This window comes from Oncorhynchus tshawytscha, linkage group LG21, assembly GCF_018296145.1.
Source record: "Oncorhynchus tshawytscha isolate Ot180627B linkage group LG21, Otsh_v2.0, whole genome shotgun sequence".
Taxonomy (NCBI): Eukaryota; Metazoa; Chordata; class Actinopteri; order Salmoniformes; family Salmonidae; genus Oncorhynchus; species Oncorhynchus tshawytscha.
In genome coordinates this window covers 35,689,441-35,705,557 of record NC_056449.1, presented here as the reverse complement: position 1 = coordinate 35,705,557, position 16,117 = coordinate 35,689,441, and the positions used below count along the sequence as shown (strand labels likewise).

General features: G+C 40.9%; 1 protein-coding gene across 7 annotated transcripts in view; it reads right to left on the bottom strand.

Moving 5' to 3' along the window:
• Positions 1–575: 575 nt before the first annotated feature.
• LOC112221237 (glucocorticoid receptor) overlaps positions 576–16,117 on the bottom strand; it is a 68,348-nt gene continuing 52,806 nt past the window's right edge. For 3 of the 7 annotated variants that reach the window (XM_042303408.1, XM_042303410.1, XM_042303409.1), the window contains 4 exons: positions 12,709–12,990; positions 12,439–12,583; positions 11,677–11,807; positions 10,824–11,265 (listed from right to left, as the gene is read on the bottom strand). In XM_042303408.1, coding sequence (XP_042159342.1) covers positions 10,901–11,265; positions 11,677–11,807; positions 12,439–12,583; positions 12,709–12,990 — 923 coding nt within the window. In that variant the 3' untranslated portion in view covers positions 10,824–10,900. The other 4 variants (XM_042303411.1, XM_042303412.1, XM_042303413.1 and 1 more) reach the window with 3 other exon arrangements.

The window sequence follows — 16,117 nt, the reverse complement described above, 5'->3', positions numbered from 1 at the left end:
GCAGTAGCAATATTAGACTGACATGAAAGTGGAGGTTGGTGTAGGAGCTTCTTTCAGTGCCAAGACATTCAAAGTCCATTTCATAAACTAGAATAGGTCTCCTGGCAGCTAGCCAAAGAAATCATTTCATCTAGTCCTTGGGCTCCCGAGTGGTGCAGCGGTCTAAGGCGTCACTACAGACCCTGGTTCAAATCCAGGCTGTATCACAACCGGCCGTGATTGGGAGTCCCATAGGGCGGCGCGCAATTGGCCCAGTGTCGCCCGGGTTTGGCCGGTGTAGGCCGTCATTGTAAATAAGAATTTGCTCTTAACTGACTTACCTAGTTAAATAAAGGTTAAATAAAGGTTAAAGAATAATAAAAAGGTCATACAAAAGGTTACAAACCAAACCAATAAGCCCCAGAAAGGAAAAGCCACTTTATTGGATGAACCAGTGCTTATCGTCATCATGTGATTATTACAAGTATATCTGACAACAAGGCGACTTTTTTCATTGTTCAGATAAAAAGTGAGTTAACATGATCAATCTGCATACAATTTCTTGTTTTGAAAAAAGGTACCACACACAACGAAGACGTAGTTCAACATTTAATGGAAGGAAAAGCATCAACATGACCTACTACAGATGAGCAATAATACAGATATAGAAAATTATTATTATTTGTGGGAGTAATACAACACATTATTTTTCTTTACATTGGGTTATATGTACATCATTGAAATAGTCTATAAGCTAAATAAGCCATCTTCAAAGGAAAGCATATACCAGATCATCATCATCATCATCATTCTTCATCATTGATAATACGTTTCAAAAGTGAACGTCTGTTTTATACAAAATAGAATTTCAAAATAATATATTTGGGGTAGTGCAAATTGTCAGGTTCAAAGCTGGTTGATTACTTTCACAAACAGTTTGTGTGAAGTTTTTTTGTTGTTGACTGACTACTATATTCATAATATTAGTACACAAAAAAATACATATAAAATGTGTTATAGGACAGTCCTGTACGTCTGTCGTTCCAAGAGCTACTGAAACTACAGGGAAACTTTGAGTCTGGCTTTGCTTTGGCTACCCGTTAGACAATCTAATATACTGGAACTCTGTCTAAATCAAAAATGGTATATAATTGACACTTGAAAGTTTTCCTGAAAATCTGTCCTGCAGAGTTCATTCACTAAAGTGAACATTTTCTGTCTAAAATAGCTTATATTGGAAAAGAAAAAAAAGAAAATGACAGTACATGTCTATAATCTCTGTTTAGAGCAACACATGTAACTCAGGTATTTGTCATTTCTATTTGCATATTTTCAGATTTTCTTGTAAAAAAAAAAAAAAAAAACTGTACTGCACAATACAATTCCACAGAGACCAATACATTTTTGGATAAGGGGAGGTGAGTAGTTTGTGGTTTCATACCGGTTATATGAAAGGCAACAGCAGAGAATGATTTACAGCCACACTGAATGTGAAAGTAGCCCATAGGAAATCCACAAGCTCATTAAATGGGGAGAATTCATTTTCTTATTTTATTGAACTCCTTTTGTATCACCATTGAAAGAAAATAAAATGTTTTCCTTTAGGATAGATTGGGAAGTTAACAATGGTTAATCAAGTAGTGAGAAAAATCTAATGATTTTGGCATGTCCAGTATGCATGAAACTAACGTACCTGAATGGCCAGGTGAGCTTTTATTTAACCTGACTGTTAATTCATTGTCAGAAAAACACACTTTGGGAATCAAAACTGAATGTTTTTGGTTTTAAACAGTTTCATCAGTGAACATAGATGACCACTGTAATGAAGTGCTATTTCCTTGGTCTCGTTTCTCATATACCAATTCATCAACACCACATACACTTTTAACCAATGACAACAACCTGAGTATGGTATAGTTGTTCTTAAGAATCACTAATGTATAGCTTCTTATTAGATGTTGGCATCGTGTATGAAAAATCTGAAAATAAGAGAAGTCAGTTTTCCAAGATGTAAATAAACCCAATAACAACAAACAAATAACTAGCATGGCATTTAAAAAAAAAACGCAGGTTAGGTAAGTTAGAACACATCACACCTTCTCAATGGCTTCAGGTCTCAGGTTAACAATTCTCACAAATTCCCCTCAAATGTACGGAATGTAACAACCCCAATTACATTACAATGAAAACATTTTTTTTTTTTTTAGAAGAAAACCATTTCCCCTTAGAACAGGGGTGGGAAACCCCAGTCCTCTGTTACCGGGTCAAAATATCTCCTGGTTTACGTCTCTTCCCCTCCTCATCCACTAAGCTACAGACTACGGTCTGAAATAGCACCCTATTCCCTATTTTGTGCACTAATTTGGACCAGAGCCTTGTCCTGGTCAAAAGTAACACACTACAAAGGGAACAGGGAGTAATTTGTGACATGCTCACAGTTTGAGTGAGAAACAAGATGACAGAGAATGAAGTTAGTATTAAGTGCTTTACTGGAAAACTTTTGTGTCACGCACACGCACGCACACACACACACAGAGTGCGAGAGAGAAACAATAAGAGCTGAGATGTTGTAAGCAAGATGCCTGGGTGGGTAAGGGGTTGTTGTGTGAGCAGCAATGGGAGGTTGTCCTAGAGAAGGGTCCATCCGTGTCCACCTCTCCAGAACCCCCTGTGTATTGCTGGTTTTCATCTCATAAAATTGTCTAATTGTCTGATATGTCAGTGATATGTCACTGTTGCCAGAATGTAAGCGCTATAATGATTAATAATGACAAGTTACCCATGTTTCATTCACATACACACCACTCTACTATCCATTCAAACACCAGTGTGTTCATACAGAAACCAGCATATAGAGTATTGAGGGTCAACACTGGGCCCTCTGACTTTGACTGTTACTATTTATATTCTCCTTAAGAGACCAAGAACTACTGTAGAACTAAATTCAAGAACAGCCATTTTCCCATCAAATCTTAGTGGAAACCATAGCAACCAGCTCTTCTGGTTTTGAGGCTGTCGATACATGAAATAAAAAATAAAAAAAGTGGAATCTGCACTCTCCATTTTTGATTGGCTGACGCATCGCTCTCTCCAACACATTCCAATAATGTCAAATGGGCAAAAAACAACAACTAGCAAAACAACAGTTAAAACAAAAGCAACAGGAAGAGGGTATTAGTTCATCGATGGACAAAAGTACTTTTGCTGACAAAAATAAGTTCAAAAAGGTGACAATTAATAGCTTCATTTTACAAACATCCAATAGAGTTAAAGCCATGTTCTTTACTGTGTACTTCCACATGCTCTCATAATGGTAGGGGGGGTCATTGTACTAAATGTATTTAAAAATGAGACGTGTACAAGAGATCAGGTGAATACTGTATGCAAATTGGGAGTATTATTTAAAACTACTGATCTTATTGTTATAGTTCACACCGAGGAGCCATAACTGAGCTACAATAGCAACAGACTAACACGGCAGCCATTTAAAAAAGTTAAACTGACTGCAACGGCATGTAATAGAAACAAAACAATCCCATTCACTGAGGGTCAACCGTGATGGTGAAAGAAGAACATCCTCAGACAGTCAGAGAGAGAACGGCTAAAACCAGACGTCAAGCTAAAAAAAAGGCACTTTTTTCCCCCCCTCTCCCTTTTTCTGATCGACGGTGTGTGTAAACCTGGCAGCCAGCAGGTAGCTTAACGTACACAAAGATAGCTCTGTGAACTGTATGCTTTCATTTTATAAAACAATTTCATCACGTTACGCCTGACTTAAAAAAAATAATAATTAAAATCAATGCAACATGCGTTTGGAAAATGACAGTTACGGAAGAAAACACGCCGTCATGTGATTTTGATAATGAACTCTGTTACAACAACGTCCTAAAAACAGCAACAGGTAGAGGAATACACAGTGGGTTAACCTGGTGACTAACATGACAAGATAGTTATAGTGTTACCTTTGCCGAGGTAAGAAATGGCCTGTATAATAAACTGTATATACTGTGACAGCAGAAACGTAAGACATCATCATCATCATCATCATCTTAATAATCTGTATATAGATACTTATTTCATCTAGATATTGTTAAGTTCTGCGGGTCATACACCTGAGAAAACACAAAGGGTTAGTTGAGTTCAATCCTTGATTATACTTCAACTTATGAAAACATGTATTCTATTAACTGGATTATAGAGACCATTGATGTTAAACAAAACAAAAATCCTCTGCTCTCTCCGTCTCGTCTTCTGCCTCTTGACAAATCTCTCCTTCCTCCTCGATGGCGCTCGTTTCATCCCCCAAAATCAGCAAACCCCTGTACATGGTATAATTTCTCCCAAAACAGCCTTCTTCCCTGACTCCCTCTGTCAGGGGAAGGTGAGGGGATTTTAAGGCATTGTGTCTCGGTGGTGGACACGGCCAGTGGCGGTAGCACCACAGTCATTTCTGGTGGAAGAGGAGGGGCTTGACGCTCCCAGCTTTGAATTTTGGTAACTGGTTGCTGATGATCTCTGCTAACATCTCTGGAAACTCCACCGACAGTGACTTGTTGACGAACGTGTAGAAGCAGAAATCCAGCAGCCCACCAACCATCTAGAGGGAAGCAGAACATTTGACATGTCTATTTATAGCCCACCAACCATCTAGAGGGAAGCAGAACATTTGACATGTCTATTTATAGCCCACCAACCATCTAGAGGGAAGCAGAACATTTGACATGTCTATTTATAGCCCACCAACCATCTAGAGGGAAGCAGAACATTTGACATGTCTATTTATAGCCCACCAACCATCTAGAGGGAAGCAGAACATTTGACATGTCTATCTATAGCCCACCAACCATCTAGAGGGAAGCAGAACATTTGACATGTCTATTTATAGCCCACCAACCATCTAGAGGGAAGCAGAACATTTGACATGTCTATTTATAGCCCACCAACCATCTAGAGGGAAGCAGAACATTTGACATGTCTATTTATAGCCCACCAACCATCTAGAGGGAAGCAGAACATTTGACATGTCTATTTATAGCCCACCAACCATCTAGAGGGAAGCAGAACATTTGACATGTCTATTTATAGCCCACCAACCATCTAGAGGGAAGCAGAACATTTGACATGTCTATTTATAGCCCACCAACCATCTAGAGGGAAGCAGAACATTTGACATGTCTATTTATAGCCCACCAACCATCTAGAGGGAAGCAGAACATTTGACATGTCTATTTATAGCCCACCAACCATCTAGAGGGAAGCAGAACATTTGACATGTCTATTTATAGCCCACCAACCATCTAGAGGGAAGCAGAACATTTGACATGTCTATTTATAGCCCACCAACCATCTAGAGGGAAGCAGAACATTTGACATGTCTATCTATTGTCTGTTGGTCACAGAAATGTTCTTAGTGTAGATCGGAGAGAAAAGGCACTAAAACAAACATGGACAGAATAATGACAGGACAGGACAACACATCGTGTCTCAACATCTGCAACATTATTGTCACCATTTCTCATATCATTGTTCACAACCCACTCATACTCCTACATTAATCTCATTTCTAGCTGTATGCCATGTGTACAGAAACATTAATTTTATATGTACTGAGCTCCAGACCACCAGGAGGCAGCATTGAGCTCCAGACCACCAGGAGGCAGCATTGAGCTCCAGACCACCAGGAGGCAGCATTGAGCTCCAGACCACCAGGAGGCAGCATTTTTGAGACAAGTAGCCAATAGGTAGAGTGTAAGAGGGTAGCATAATTTGTCTGATTCTCTGTTAAAAAAAATGGTATGGGAATAATAATGAATTTTATTTTGTGATTTATTGCAAAAAAAAAACATTTTCAGTCACCTTCTTGTCTGAAGGGCAAGTGCATAAACAGGTTAATGTCAAGCCCTGCATGACTTTTTCAAAAGTCTCATGGAATGTAGGCCAGCATTGAAAACCAAACATTGGCTGCTACTGTAGGCTGAATGATAGAACAGCTATTTCCATGTTTTAATGTTATGGGATGTATTTTTCTCCATTGTTTTTGATGGTAGGCCACTCTGATAGAACTACATTATGATCAAATAGCCACAGTAGTCTACCTGACCACTGTTCAATCTAACTTAAAGCGGGCACAGCCTCAGTGTTCACAGTAAACGCACGGGGGAAATTAATCCGTGGCTTTTGCACCTGACCCGAAATGCAGAAATATATCTATTTTCCTAAACAGACCCGTTCCGAATGGACCGGAGGACAATCAGACAGACGTGTTACGAAAAGACTGATGGAAAAAGAAAAACCGTCCTAAAACAATAACTGTCCACCTCACGGTTCAGCTGTCAGAGATAAGAGTACTAAACGAGTCAGGCACTACGTGACAAACTATGTGGACACCTTCTTGTCCAAAATTCATTCCAAAATCAGAGGCATTAACATGGAGTTGGTCCTCCCATTTGCTGCAATAACAGCCTCCACTCTTCTGGGAAGGATTTCCACTAGATGTTGGAACATCGTGGCAGTGACTTGCTTCCATTCAGCCACAAGAGCATTAGTGAGGTTGGGCACTGATGTTGGGTGATTAGGCCTGGCTCGCAGTCGGCATTCCAATTAATCCCAAAGGTGTTCGATGGGGTTGAGGTCAGGGTTCTGTGCAGGCCAGTCAAGTTCTTTCACACCGATCTACACCAACTATTTCTGTATGGACCTCGCTTTGTACACTGGGGCATTGTCATGAATAAACAGGAAAGGGCCTACCCCAAAACATGAAAAACAGCCCCAGACCATTATTCCTCTTCCACCAAACTTTACAGTTGGTACTATGCATTCTGGCAGGTAGCGTTCTCCTGGCATCCACCAAATCCAGATTCATCCATCGCTGCCAGATGGCAAAACGTGATTCATCACTCCAGAGAATGCGTTTCCACTGGTCCAGAGTCTAATGGCGGCGAGCTTTACACCACTCAAGCTGACGCTTGGCATTGCACATGATGAAGTTAGGCTTGTGTGGCCTACCACTTTGCGGCAGAGCCATTGTTGCTCCTAGACGCTTCCACTTCATAATAACAGCACTTACAGTTGACTGGGGCAGCTCTAGCAGGGCAGACATTTGACGAACTGACTTGTTGGAAAGGTGGCATCCTATGACGGTGCCACGTTGAAAGTCACTGAGCTCTTCAGTAAGGCCATTCTACTGCCAATGTTTGTCTATGGAGATCGCATGACTATGTGCTCAATTGTATACTCCCATCAGCAACGAGTGTGACTGAAATAGCCGAATCGACTAATGTGAAGGGGTGTTCACATACTTTTGTATATATAGTGTATTAATATATTTTTATTATAAAGGAAGAGAAGCTTAGGCCAGCCCTAAAGAGACAGAGCCTTGCTTCCCGACATCGACATGCATTTCTTTATACAGTGCTTTCAGAAATTATTTCTCACCCATCTTCACACAATACCCCCATAATGACAAAGTGAAAACATGTTTCTAGAAATGTTTGCAAATGTATTGAAAATTAAATACAGAAATATCTCATGTACATAAGTACTCACACCCCCGAGTCAATACCTTGTAGAAGCACCTGTGGCAGCGATTACAGCTGTGCGTCTTTCTGGGTCTCTAAGAGCTTTCCACACCTGGATTGTGCAACATTTGCCCATTATTCTTTTCAAAATGCTTCAAGCTCTGTCAAATTGTTTTTTGATCATTGCTAGACAACCATTTTCAGGTCTTGCCATTGATTTTCAAGCAGTTTTAAGTCAAAACTAACTCGGTCACTCAGGAACATTCACCGTCTTCTTACTAAGCAAATCCAGTGTAGACTTGGCCTTGTGTTTTATGTTATTGTCCTGCTGAAAGGTGAAATTGTCTCCCAGTGTCTGGTGGAAAGCAGACAACCAGGTTTTCCTCCAGGATTTTGCCCGTGCTTAGCTCTATTACATTTCTTTTTTTTAATCCTGAAAAACTCCCCAGTCCTTAATGATAACAAGCATACCCATAACGTGATGCAGCCACCAACTATGCTTGAAAATATGGAGAGTGGTACTCAGTAATGTGTTGTATTGGATTTGCCCCAAACATAACGCTTTGTATTCAGGACAAAAAGTTAATTGCTTTGCCACATTTTTTACATTATTACTTTCGTGCCTTGCAAACACGATGCATGTTTTGGAATATTGTTTATGTACAGGCATCCTTCCTTTTAGTCTGCCAATTAAGTTAGTATTGCGGAGTAACTACAATGTTGTTGATCCATCCTGACTTTTCTCCTATCACAGCCATTAAACTCTTTATCTGTCTAAAAGTCACCTTTGGCCTCATGGTGAAATCCCTGAGCGGTTTCCTTCCTCTCTGGCAACTGAGTTAGGAAGGACACTTGTATCTTTGTAATGACTGAGTGTATTGATACACCATCCACATTGTATTCAATAACTTCACCATGTTCAAAGGGATATTCAATGTCTGTATATAGCAATAGGTGCTCTTTGTTTGCGAGGCATTGGAAAACCTCCCTGGTCTTTGTGGTTGAATCTGTGTTTGAGATTCACTGCTGGACTGAGGAACCTTCCAGATAATTGTATGTGTGGGGTACAGAGATCTGGTCGCCATTAAAACATCATGTTAAACGATATTATTACAACCAGAGTGAGTCCATATAACTTATTATGTGACTTGTTAAGCAAATATTTACTACTGAACTTATTTAGGCTTGTCATAACAACAGGGTTGAATACTATGACACACGACATTTCAGCATTTCCTTTTCAATTTAATTATAATTCCACTTTGACATTATGGGGTATTGTGTGTTCGTCAGTGACACAAAATATACATTTAATCCATTTAACATTCAAGCTGTAACACAACAAAATGTGGAATAAGTCAAGGGGTATGAATACTTTCTGACGGCCCTGTAATTGTCAGACGACAACGCCTTTTCCCCCTCGGGAGACTGGACTGAAAAGATTTGGCACGGGTTCCCAGATCCTCAGAAAGTGCTACAGCTGCACCATCGAGAGCATCCTGACCGGTTGCATTACCCAAGTCATAGACCCTGATTCTACCCCCAAGCCATAAGGCTGCGCTAAACAATTAATCAAATGGCCACCCAGACTATTTGTATTGACACCCCCCCACCCCACCCCCCTTTGTTTTTACACTGCTGCTACTCGCTGTTTGTTACCTATACATAGTCACTTTACCCCTACCTACATGTACATATTACCTCAACTAACCTGTACCCCCACACACTGACTCAGTACCGGTACCCCCTGTATACAGCCTCATTATTGTTATTTTATTGTATAACTTTTTTTGTATTTAAAAATATATATATATTTAGTAAATATTTTCGCAGCTATTATTTTTCTTAAAACTGGTTGGTTAAGGGCTTGTTAGTAAGAATCTCACGGTAAGGTCTAAACCTGTTGTATTCAGCGCATGTGACAAATAAAAATTTGATTTGATATACAGCTATACAGATAGGTATACAGGAGGAGGCTAATTTGTAAATTTTGGATCAGATTTTTGTTTTATAAAGAGAAGCATTATATTGTTAGATTAAAGCAGTAACTCTGTTTGGCCTAAAACATTTTCTGCAGCAGTTAAACCGAATAATAGCCAAAGAGTAAGTCATTGTTTATATGGAAAATACAAACAGGTTATCATGTGGCGTCATTAAACTAAGTTTTGCATCTCACCCTCATCCTCTTGTTTTTTTCCTTTTCATGGTTTGAGTGCGAGTAGCCCTAAGACCAGCAGCATACCACCCTGCATACCACTGCTGGCTTGCTTCTGAAGCTAAGCAGGGTTGGTCCTGGTCAGTCCCTGGATGGGAGACCAGATGCTGCTGGAAGTGGTGTTGGAGGGCCATTAGGAGGCACACTTTCCTCTGGGCTAAATAATATCCCAATGCCCCAGGGCAGTGATTGGGGACACTGCCCTGTGTAGGGTGCCGTCTTTCGGATGGGACATTAAACGGGTGTCCTGACTCTCTGAGGTCATTAAAGATCCCATGGCACTTATTGTAAGAGTAGGGGTGTTAACCCCGGTGTCCTGGCTAAATTCCCAATCTGTCCCTCAAACCATCACGGTCACCTAATAATCCCCAGTTTACAATTGGCTCATTCATCCCCCTCCTCTCCCCTGTAACTATTCCCAAGGTCGTTGCTGTAAATGAGAACGTGTTCTCAGTCAACTTACCTGGTAACAAAATAAATAAAAAGACTACCGGTAACTGTATTATATTGCAGCAGACAACAATAAAGTTGGAACTTAATTTGACCGAAGGAAACAAACCAGTTGTTACATATTTAAAGAACTGGGTTAAACCATGAACAGGCCTATATTGCAGCGATTACCAACAAAAGGTGAGTGCCTACCCAACAAAGGACAGCAATAATGGCTAATGCTATGTATTTTACAAGAGGCCTAGTTTTAACCCATCTTAAACTAAATATGGCCCACAAAACTAAAAAGAAAAAACTTCATTTAGACAACGAAAATGTCTTTTAACAAAATGAAACAAAACTTTTTTGCATATTTAAAGAACTGGTTTAGATGATTAAATAGGCCTACAATAATAATAATAATAATGACGATAAAATGAGTGATAACAAATATACGAAAAATAAATAAATAAATAAAAGTTGGGAAATTGAAGAAGTCTAATGTGTACCTCGTGCATGGAGTCAAGAAGCTTGGTGAGCTGGTAGAAGCGTTGCCAGTTCTGGCTGGAGTTTTCCTCTCTCTTGACGATGGCCTTCCCCAACTCCTTGATGTAGGACATCCTGATCTCATCAAACACTGTCTGACTCTTCAGACCATCTTTTGGCACTGTGAGGGACAGGACAACATAATATATCAACCTCTGTGTGTCTGACTCCAGACCATCTTTTGGCACTGTGAGGGACAGGACAACATAATATATCAACCTCTGTGTGTCTGACTCCAGACCATCTTTTGGCACTGTGGGGGACAGGACAACATAATATCAACCTCTGTGTGTCTGACTCCAGACCATCTTTTGGCACTGTGGGGGACAGGACAACATAATATCAACCTCTGTGTGTCTGACTCCAGACCATCTTTTGGCACTGTGAGGGACAGGACAACATAATATATCAACCTCTGTGTGTCTGACTCCAGACCATCTTTTGGCACTGTGAGGGACAGGACAACATAATATATCAACCTCTGTGTGTCTGACTCCAGACCATCTTTTGGCACTGTGGGGGACAGGACAACATAATATATCAACCTCTGTGTGTCTGACTCCAGACCATCTTTTGGCACTGTGGGGGACAAGACAACATAATATATCAACCTCTGTGTGTCTGACTCCAGACCATCTTTTGGCACCAAAAGGAAACAACAGGAAATGTGTTCAATAACCCAGTAAATGAGAACTTGTTCTCAACTAACCTACCTGGTTAAATAAAGGTGAGATTTTTTTTATCAAAAAAATATATATATTAAAAGTCATGCCTATGCACTCCCCCTTCTATTACATGTTGAAAATGTAGAGCGAAAATACAATAAGATGAAATTAGAAACTTTTGTTTTGACATCCCAATGCTATGATCAACAACAACAAATTAACAGTAAAAACCCAGGAACACACAGTCATCAATCAGGAAATAGGTTGTCATATTGTTATGGACTCAAGTGGGCCAGGTCAAAGGAAAAGCGGAGCTGAGACTCACCGGTGCTGAGCAGCAGCAGAACCTTCATACACAGATACTCGTCATGAGACACCTGCAGTCTGACAAACTCACTGGAGATCTTCAACATCTGTTCACACTGGTCTGCCATGTAGGGCAGCTTCATACGGTCCCTGATGAGGAGAGAGAGAGAGAGACATGTTAGTGATGATGTCACACTGGTCTGCCATGTAGGGCAGCTTCATAGGGTCCCTGATGAGGAGAGAGAGAGACATGTTAGTGATGACGTCACACTGGTCTGCCATGTAGGGCAGCTTCATACGGTCCCTGATGAGGAGAGAGAGAGACATGTTAGTGATGACGTCACACTGATCTGCCATGTAGGGCAGCTTCATACGGTCCCTGATGAGGAGAGTGAGACATGTTAGTGATGACATCACACTGGTCTGCCATGTAGGGCAGCTTCATACGGTCCCTGATGAGGAGAGAGACAGGCATGTTAGGGATTAGACAGATAGTCAAAACATACTATATAGTATATATATATATATATATATATATATATATATATATATATATATATATATATATATATATATATATATAAAAATATATTAAAAAAAGAGAAAGAGAGAAAAATTTTAAAAAAGAGAAAGAGAGATTTAATATGTTTTGAAACTTCTGTATGTGTAATGTTTAGTGTTATTTTTTATTGTTTATTTCACTTTTGTATATTATCTACCTCACTTGCTTTGGCAATGTTAACACGTTTCCCAGGCCTTGAATTGAGAGAGAGAGACATACTGGTTGATGACGAGGTCTGGAGCGAAGCAGAGCATATTCCCGTCACACTGTTGGTAGGACCTCCAGCCCAGGCCGAAGGACATGAGGAACAACCAGGAACACTGCAGCAGAGTCATCTGGTCGTCCAGGTGAAGGTTCCGGAACCCTGCAGGGGAAGATAACAGAACACTAAATTACTAAAGGTTCCATTTCCCAGATGATACTGTAGTACTGCTACCTATGGTAGGTACTGTGCAGATTTCCAACAGTGTATTTTAGAGACAGCAGTACCTGGCAGGGCCTTGGCCCACTTGACGGCTGATACCACCTGTCGTCCTCCCAGCCTGTTGAGGGTGGTCATGATGCGGGTGGAGGTGTCTGGCAGGGTGCCGTCGTAGCCAGAGTAGATGGTGTCTGGCTCGATGGCCTTTAGTAGGGACAGCATGGTGGGGGTGAGCTGGGGCATGGACTTGGGGACCAGCGACCTGGCCTCTGGGAGAGGAGGGGGGGTCAGCTCGGCAGTGGTGGGCTGCTGTACCCCCTTTAAACGGTTCAGCTTCTTGGTTTTACGAGCTGTGGCGAAGGACAGAGGAAGGGAGGCGGTAGATTGAGTGACCATGATCTCAAAAACAAGTCAAACTAATACATCTACTTGTATCTGGTATTTGAGGTGGTAGTAGCTTGTAGTCAGACTGAGTTGTACACCAATTTACATCAAAACTAGAATCTGCACAATAAAACAAGGTAAAATAGTTCAGCTTCCAGGTTCATCTTAACCAATTGTGCTACTGTGTGTGTTTTTTTCACGTTATTTGTAACTTATTTTGTTTATAATGTTTCTGCCACCATCTATTATGATCGGAAAGAGCTTCTGGAAATCAGAACAGCGATTACTCACCTCGTACAGGACAAAGATTATTTTCTTTAACAAGTCTTACGTAAAGGATTTACTTCTGAAACCGGACAAGGCCCAAATCCCCGTAATTTGCATGAAGAAGAAAATGAGATATTGGGGTCATAGGTCGGCGTGCCTTGTAAGAATCCGACGGCGAGTGGGTAACTCGCCTCTACCATCAGTCCTATTAGCCAACGTACAATCATTGGATAATAAACTGGATGGGCTCCGAATAAATCTATACTACCAACGGGACATTAAAATCTGTACTATATTGTGTTTCACCGAGTCGTGGCTGAACGATGACATGGATAACATACAGCTGGCTGGGTTTACACTGCATCGGCAAGACACTACAGCTGCCTCCGGTAAGACAAGTGGTTGGGGTTTGTGTCTACTTGTAAATAACAGCTGGTGCGCAATGTCAAATAATAAAGAAGTCTCAAGGTAGTCCTTGCCTGAGGTAGAGTATCTCATGATAAGCTGTAGACCACACAATCTATCAAGAGTTTATCTATATTTTTTATAGCCGTCTATTTACCACCACAAAACGATTCTGGCACTAAGACCACACTCAACAAGCTGTATAAGGCCATGAGCAAACAAGAACATGATCATCCATAAAGCAGCGCTCCTAGTGGCCGGGTACTTTAATGCAGGCAAACGTAAATCTGTTTGACCTAATTTCTACCAGCATGTTAAATGTGCAACCAGAGAAAAACAACTCAAGGCCACCTTTACTCCACACACAGAGATGCACAAAGCTCTCCCTCGCCCTCCATTTGGCAAATCTGACCACAATTATATCCTCCTGATTCCTACTTACAAGCAAAAAACTAAAGCAGGAAGTACCGGTCAATAAGGAAGTGGTCAGATGAAGCAGATGCTAAGCTACAGGACTGTTTTGCTATCACAGACTGGAACATGTTCTGGGATTCTTCCGATGGCATTGAGGAGTACATCAGTCACTGGCTTCATCAATAAGTGCATCGATGACGTCGTCCCCACAGTGACCGTACGTACATATCCCAACCAGAAGCCATGGATTACAGGCAACCTCCGCACTGAGCTAAATGGTATAGCTGCTGCTTTCAAGGAGCAGGACTCTAACCCGGACGCTTATAAGAAATCCCGCTACGCCCTCTGACGAACCATCAAACAGGCAAAGCGACAATACAGGACTAAGATTGAATCCAACTACACCGGCTCTGACGCTCGTCGGGTTTGGCAGGGCTTGCAAACTATTACAGATTACAAAAGGGAAGCACAGCCGCGAGCTGCCCAGTGACACAAGCCTACCAGACGAGCTAAGAAACATTAATTTGTTGGAAATTTCAATTACAAACCATTTCAAATTGTTTGCATAGTCAACTTACACACATCACTGACATACACATTTACCCCACCAGACATGCCACCAGGGGTCTTTTCACAGTCCCCAGGTCCAGGACAAATTCAAGAAAAGGTACACTATTAAACAGAACCATGAATGCATGGAATCTAATACACATATATACATGTAGAACCATGGAACCCCCTTCCATCTAATACACATATATACAAGCAGCGTAAGTGAACAGTAAAACCTGGTTTCAAAAACAAATAAAGCAACACCTCACGGCACAACGCCTCTCCACCATGTGATCTACTGTGTATGAACTGACATGTGATCTACTGGTTGTGTATATGAACTGACATGTGATCTACTTGTTGTGTATATGAACTGACATGAGACCTACTGGTTGTGTGTATGAACTGACATGTGACCTACTGGTTGTGTATATGAACGGACATGTGACCTACTGGTTGTGTGTATGAACTGACATGTGACCTACTGGTTGTGTGTATGAACTGACATGTGATCTACTTGTTGTGTATATGAACTGACATGTGATCTACATGTTGTGTGTATGAACTGACATGTGATCTACTTGTTGTGTGTATGAACTGACATGTGATCTACTTGTTGGGTGTATGAACTGACATGTGACCTACTTGTTGTGTATATGAACTGACATGTGACCTGCTGTGTGTATGAACTGACATGTGATCTACTGGTTGTGTGTATGTACTGACATGTGATCTACTTGTTGTGTGTATGTACTGACATGTGATCTACTGGTTGTGTGTATATACTGACATGTGATCTACTGGTTGTGTATATGTACTGACATGTGATCTACTTGTTGGGTGTCTGAACTGACATGTGATCTACTTGCTGTGTATATGAACTGACATGTGATCTACTTGTTGTGTGTATGTACTGACGTGTGATCTACTTGTTGGGTGTCTGAACTGACATGTGATCTACTTGCTGTGTGTATGTACTGACATGTGATCTACTTGTTGGGTGTCTGAACTGACATGTGATCTACTGGTTGTGTGTATGTACTGATATGTGATCTACTTGTTGTGTGTATGTACTGACATGTGATCTACTTGTTGTGTGTATGTACTGACATGTGACCTACTGGTTGTGTGTATGAACTGACATGTGATCTACTTGTTGTGTATATGAACTGACATGTGATCTACTTGTTGTGTGTATGAACTGACATGTGACCTACGTGTTGTGTGTATGAACTGACATGTGATCTACTTGCTGTGTATATGAACTGACATGTGATCTACTTGTTGTGTGTATGAACTGACATGTGACCTACTTGCTGTGTGTATGAACTGACATGTGATCTACTGGTTGTGTATATGAACTGACATGTGATCTACTGGTTGTGTGTATGTACTGACATGTGATCTACTGGTTGTGTGTATGAACTGACATGTGATCTACTTGCTGTGTGTATG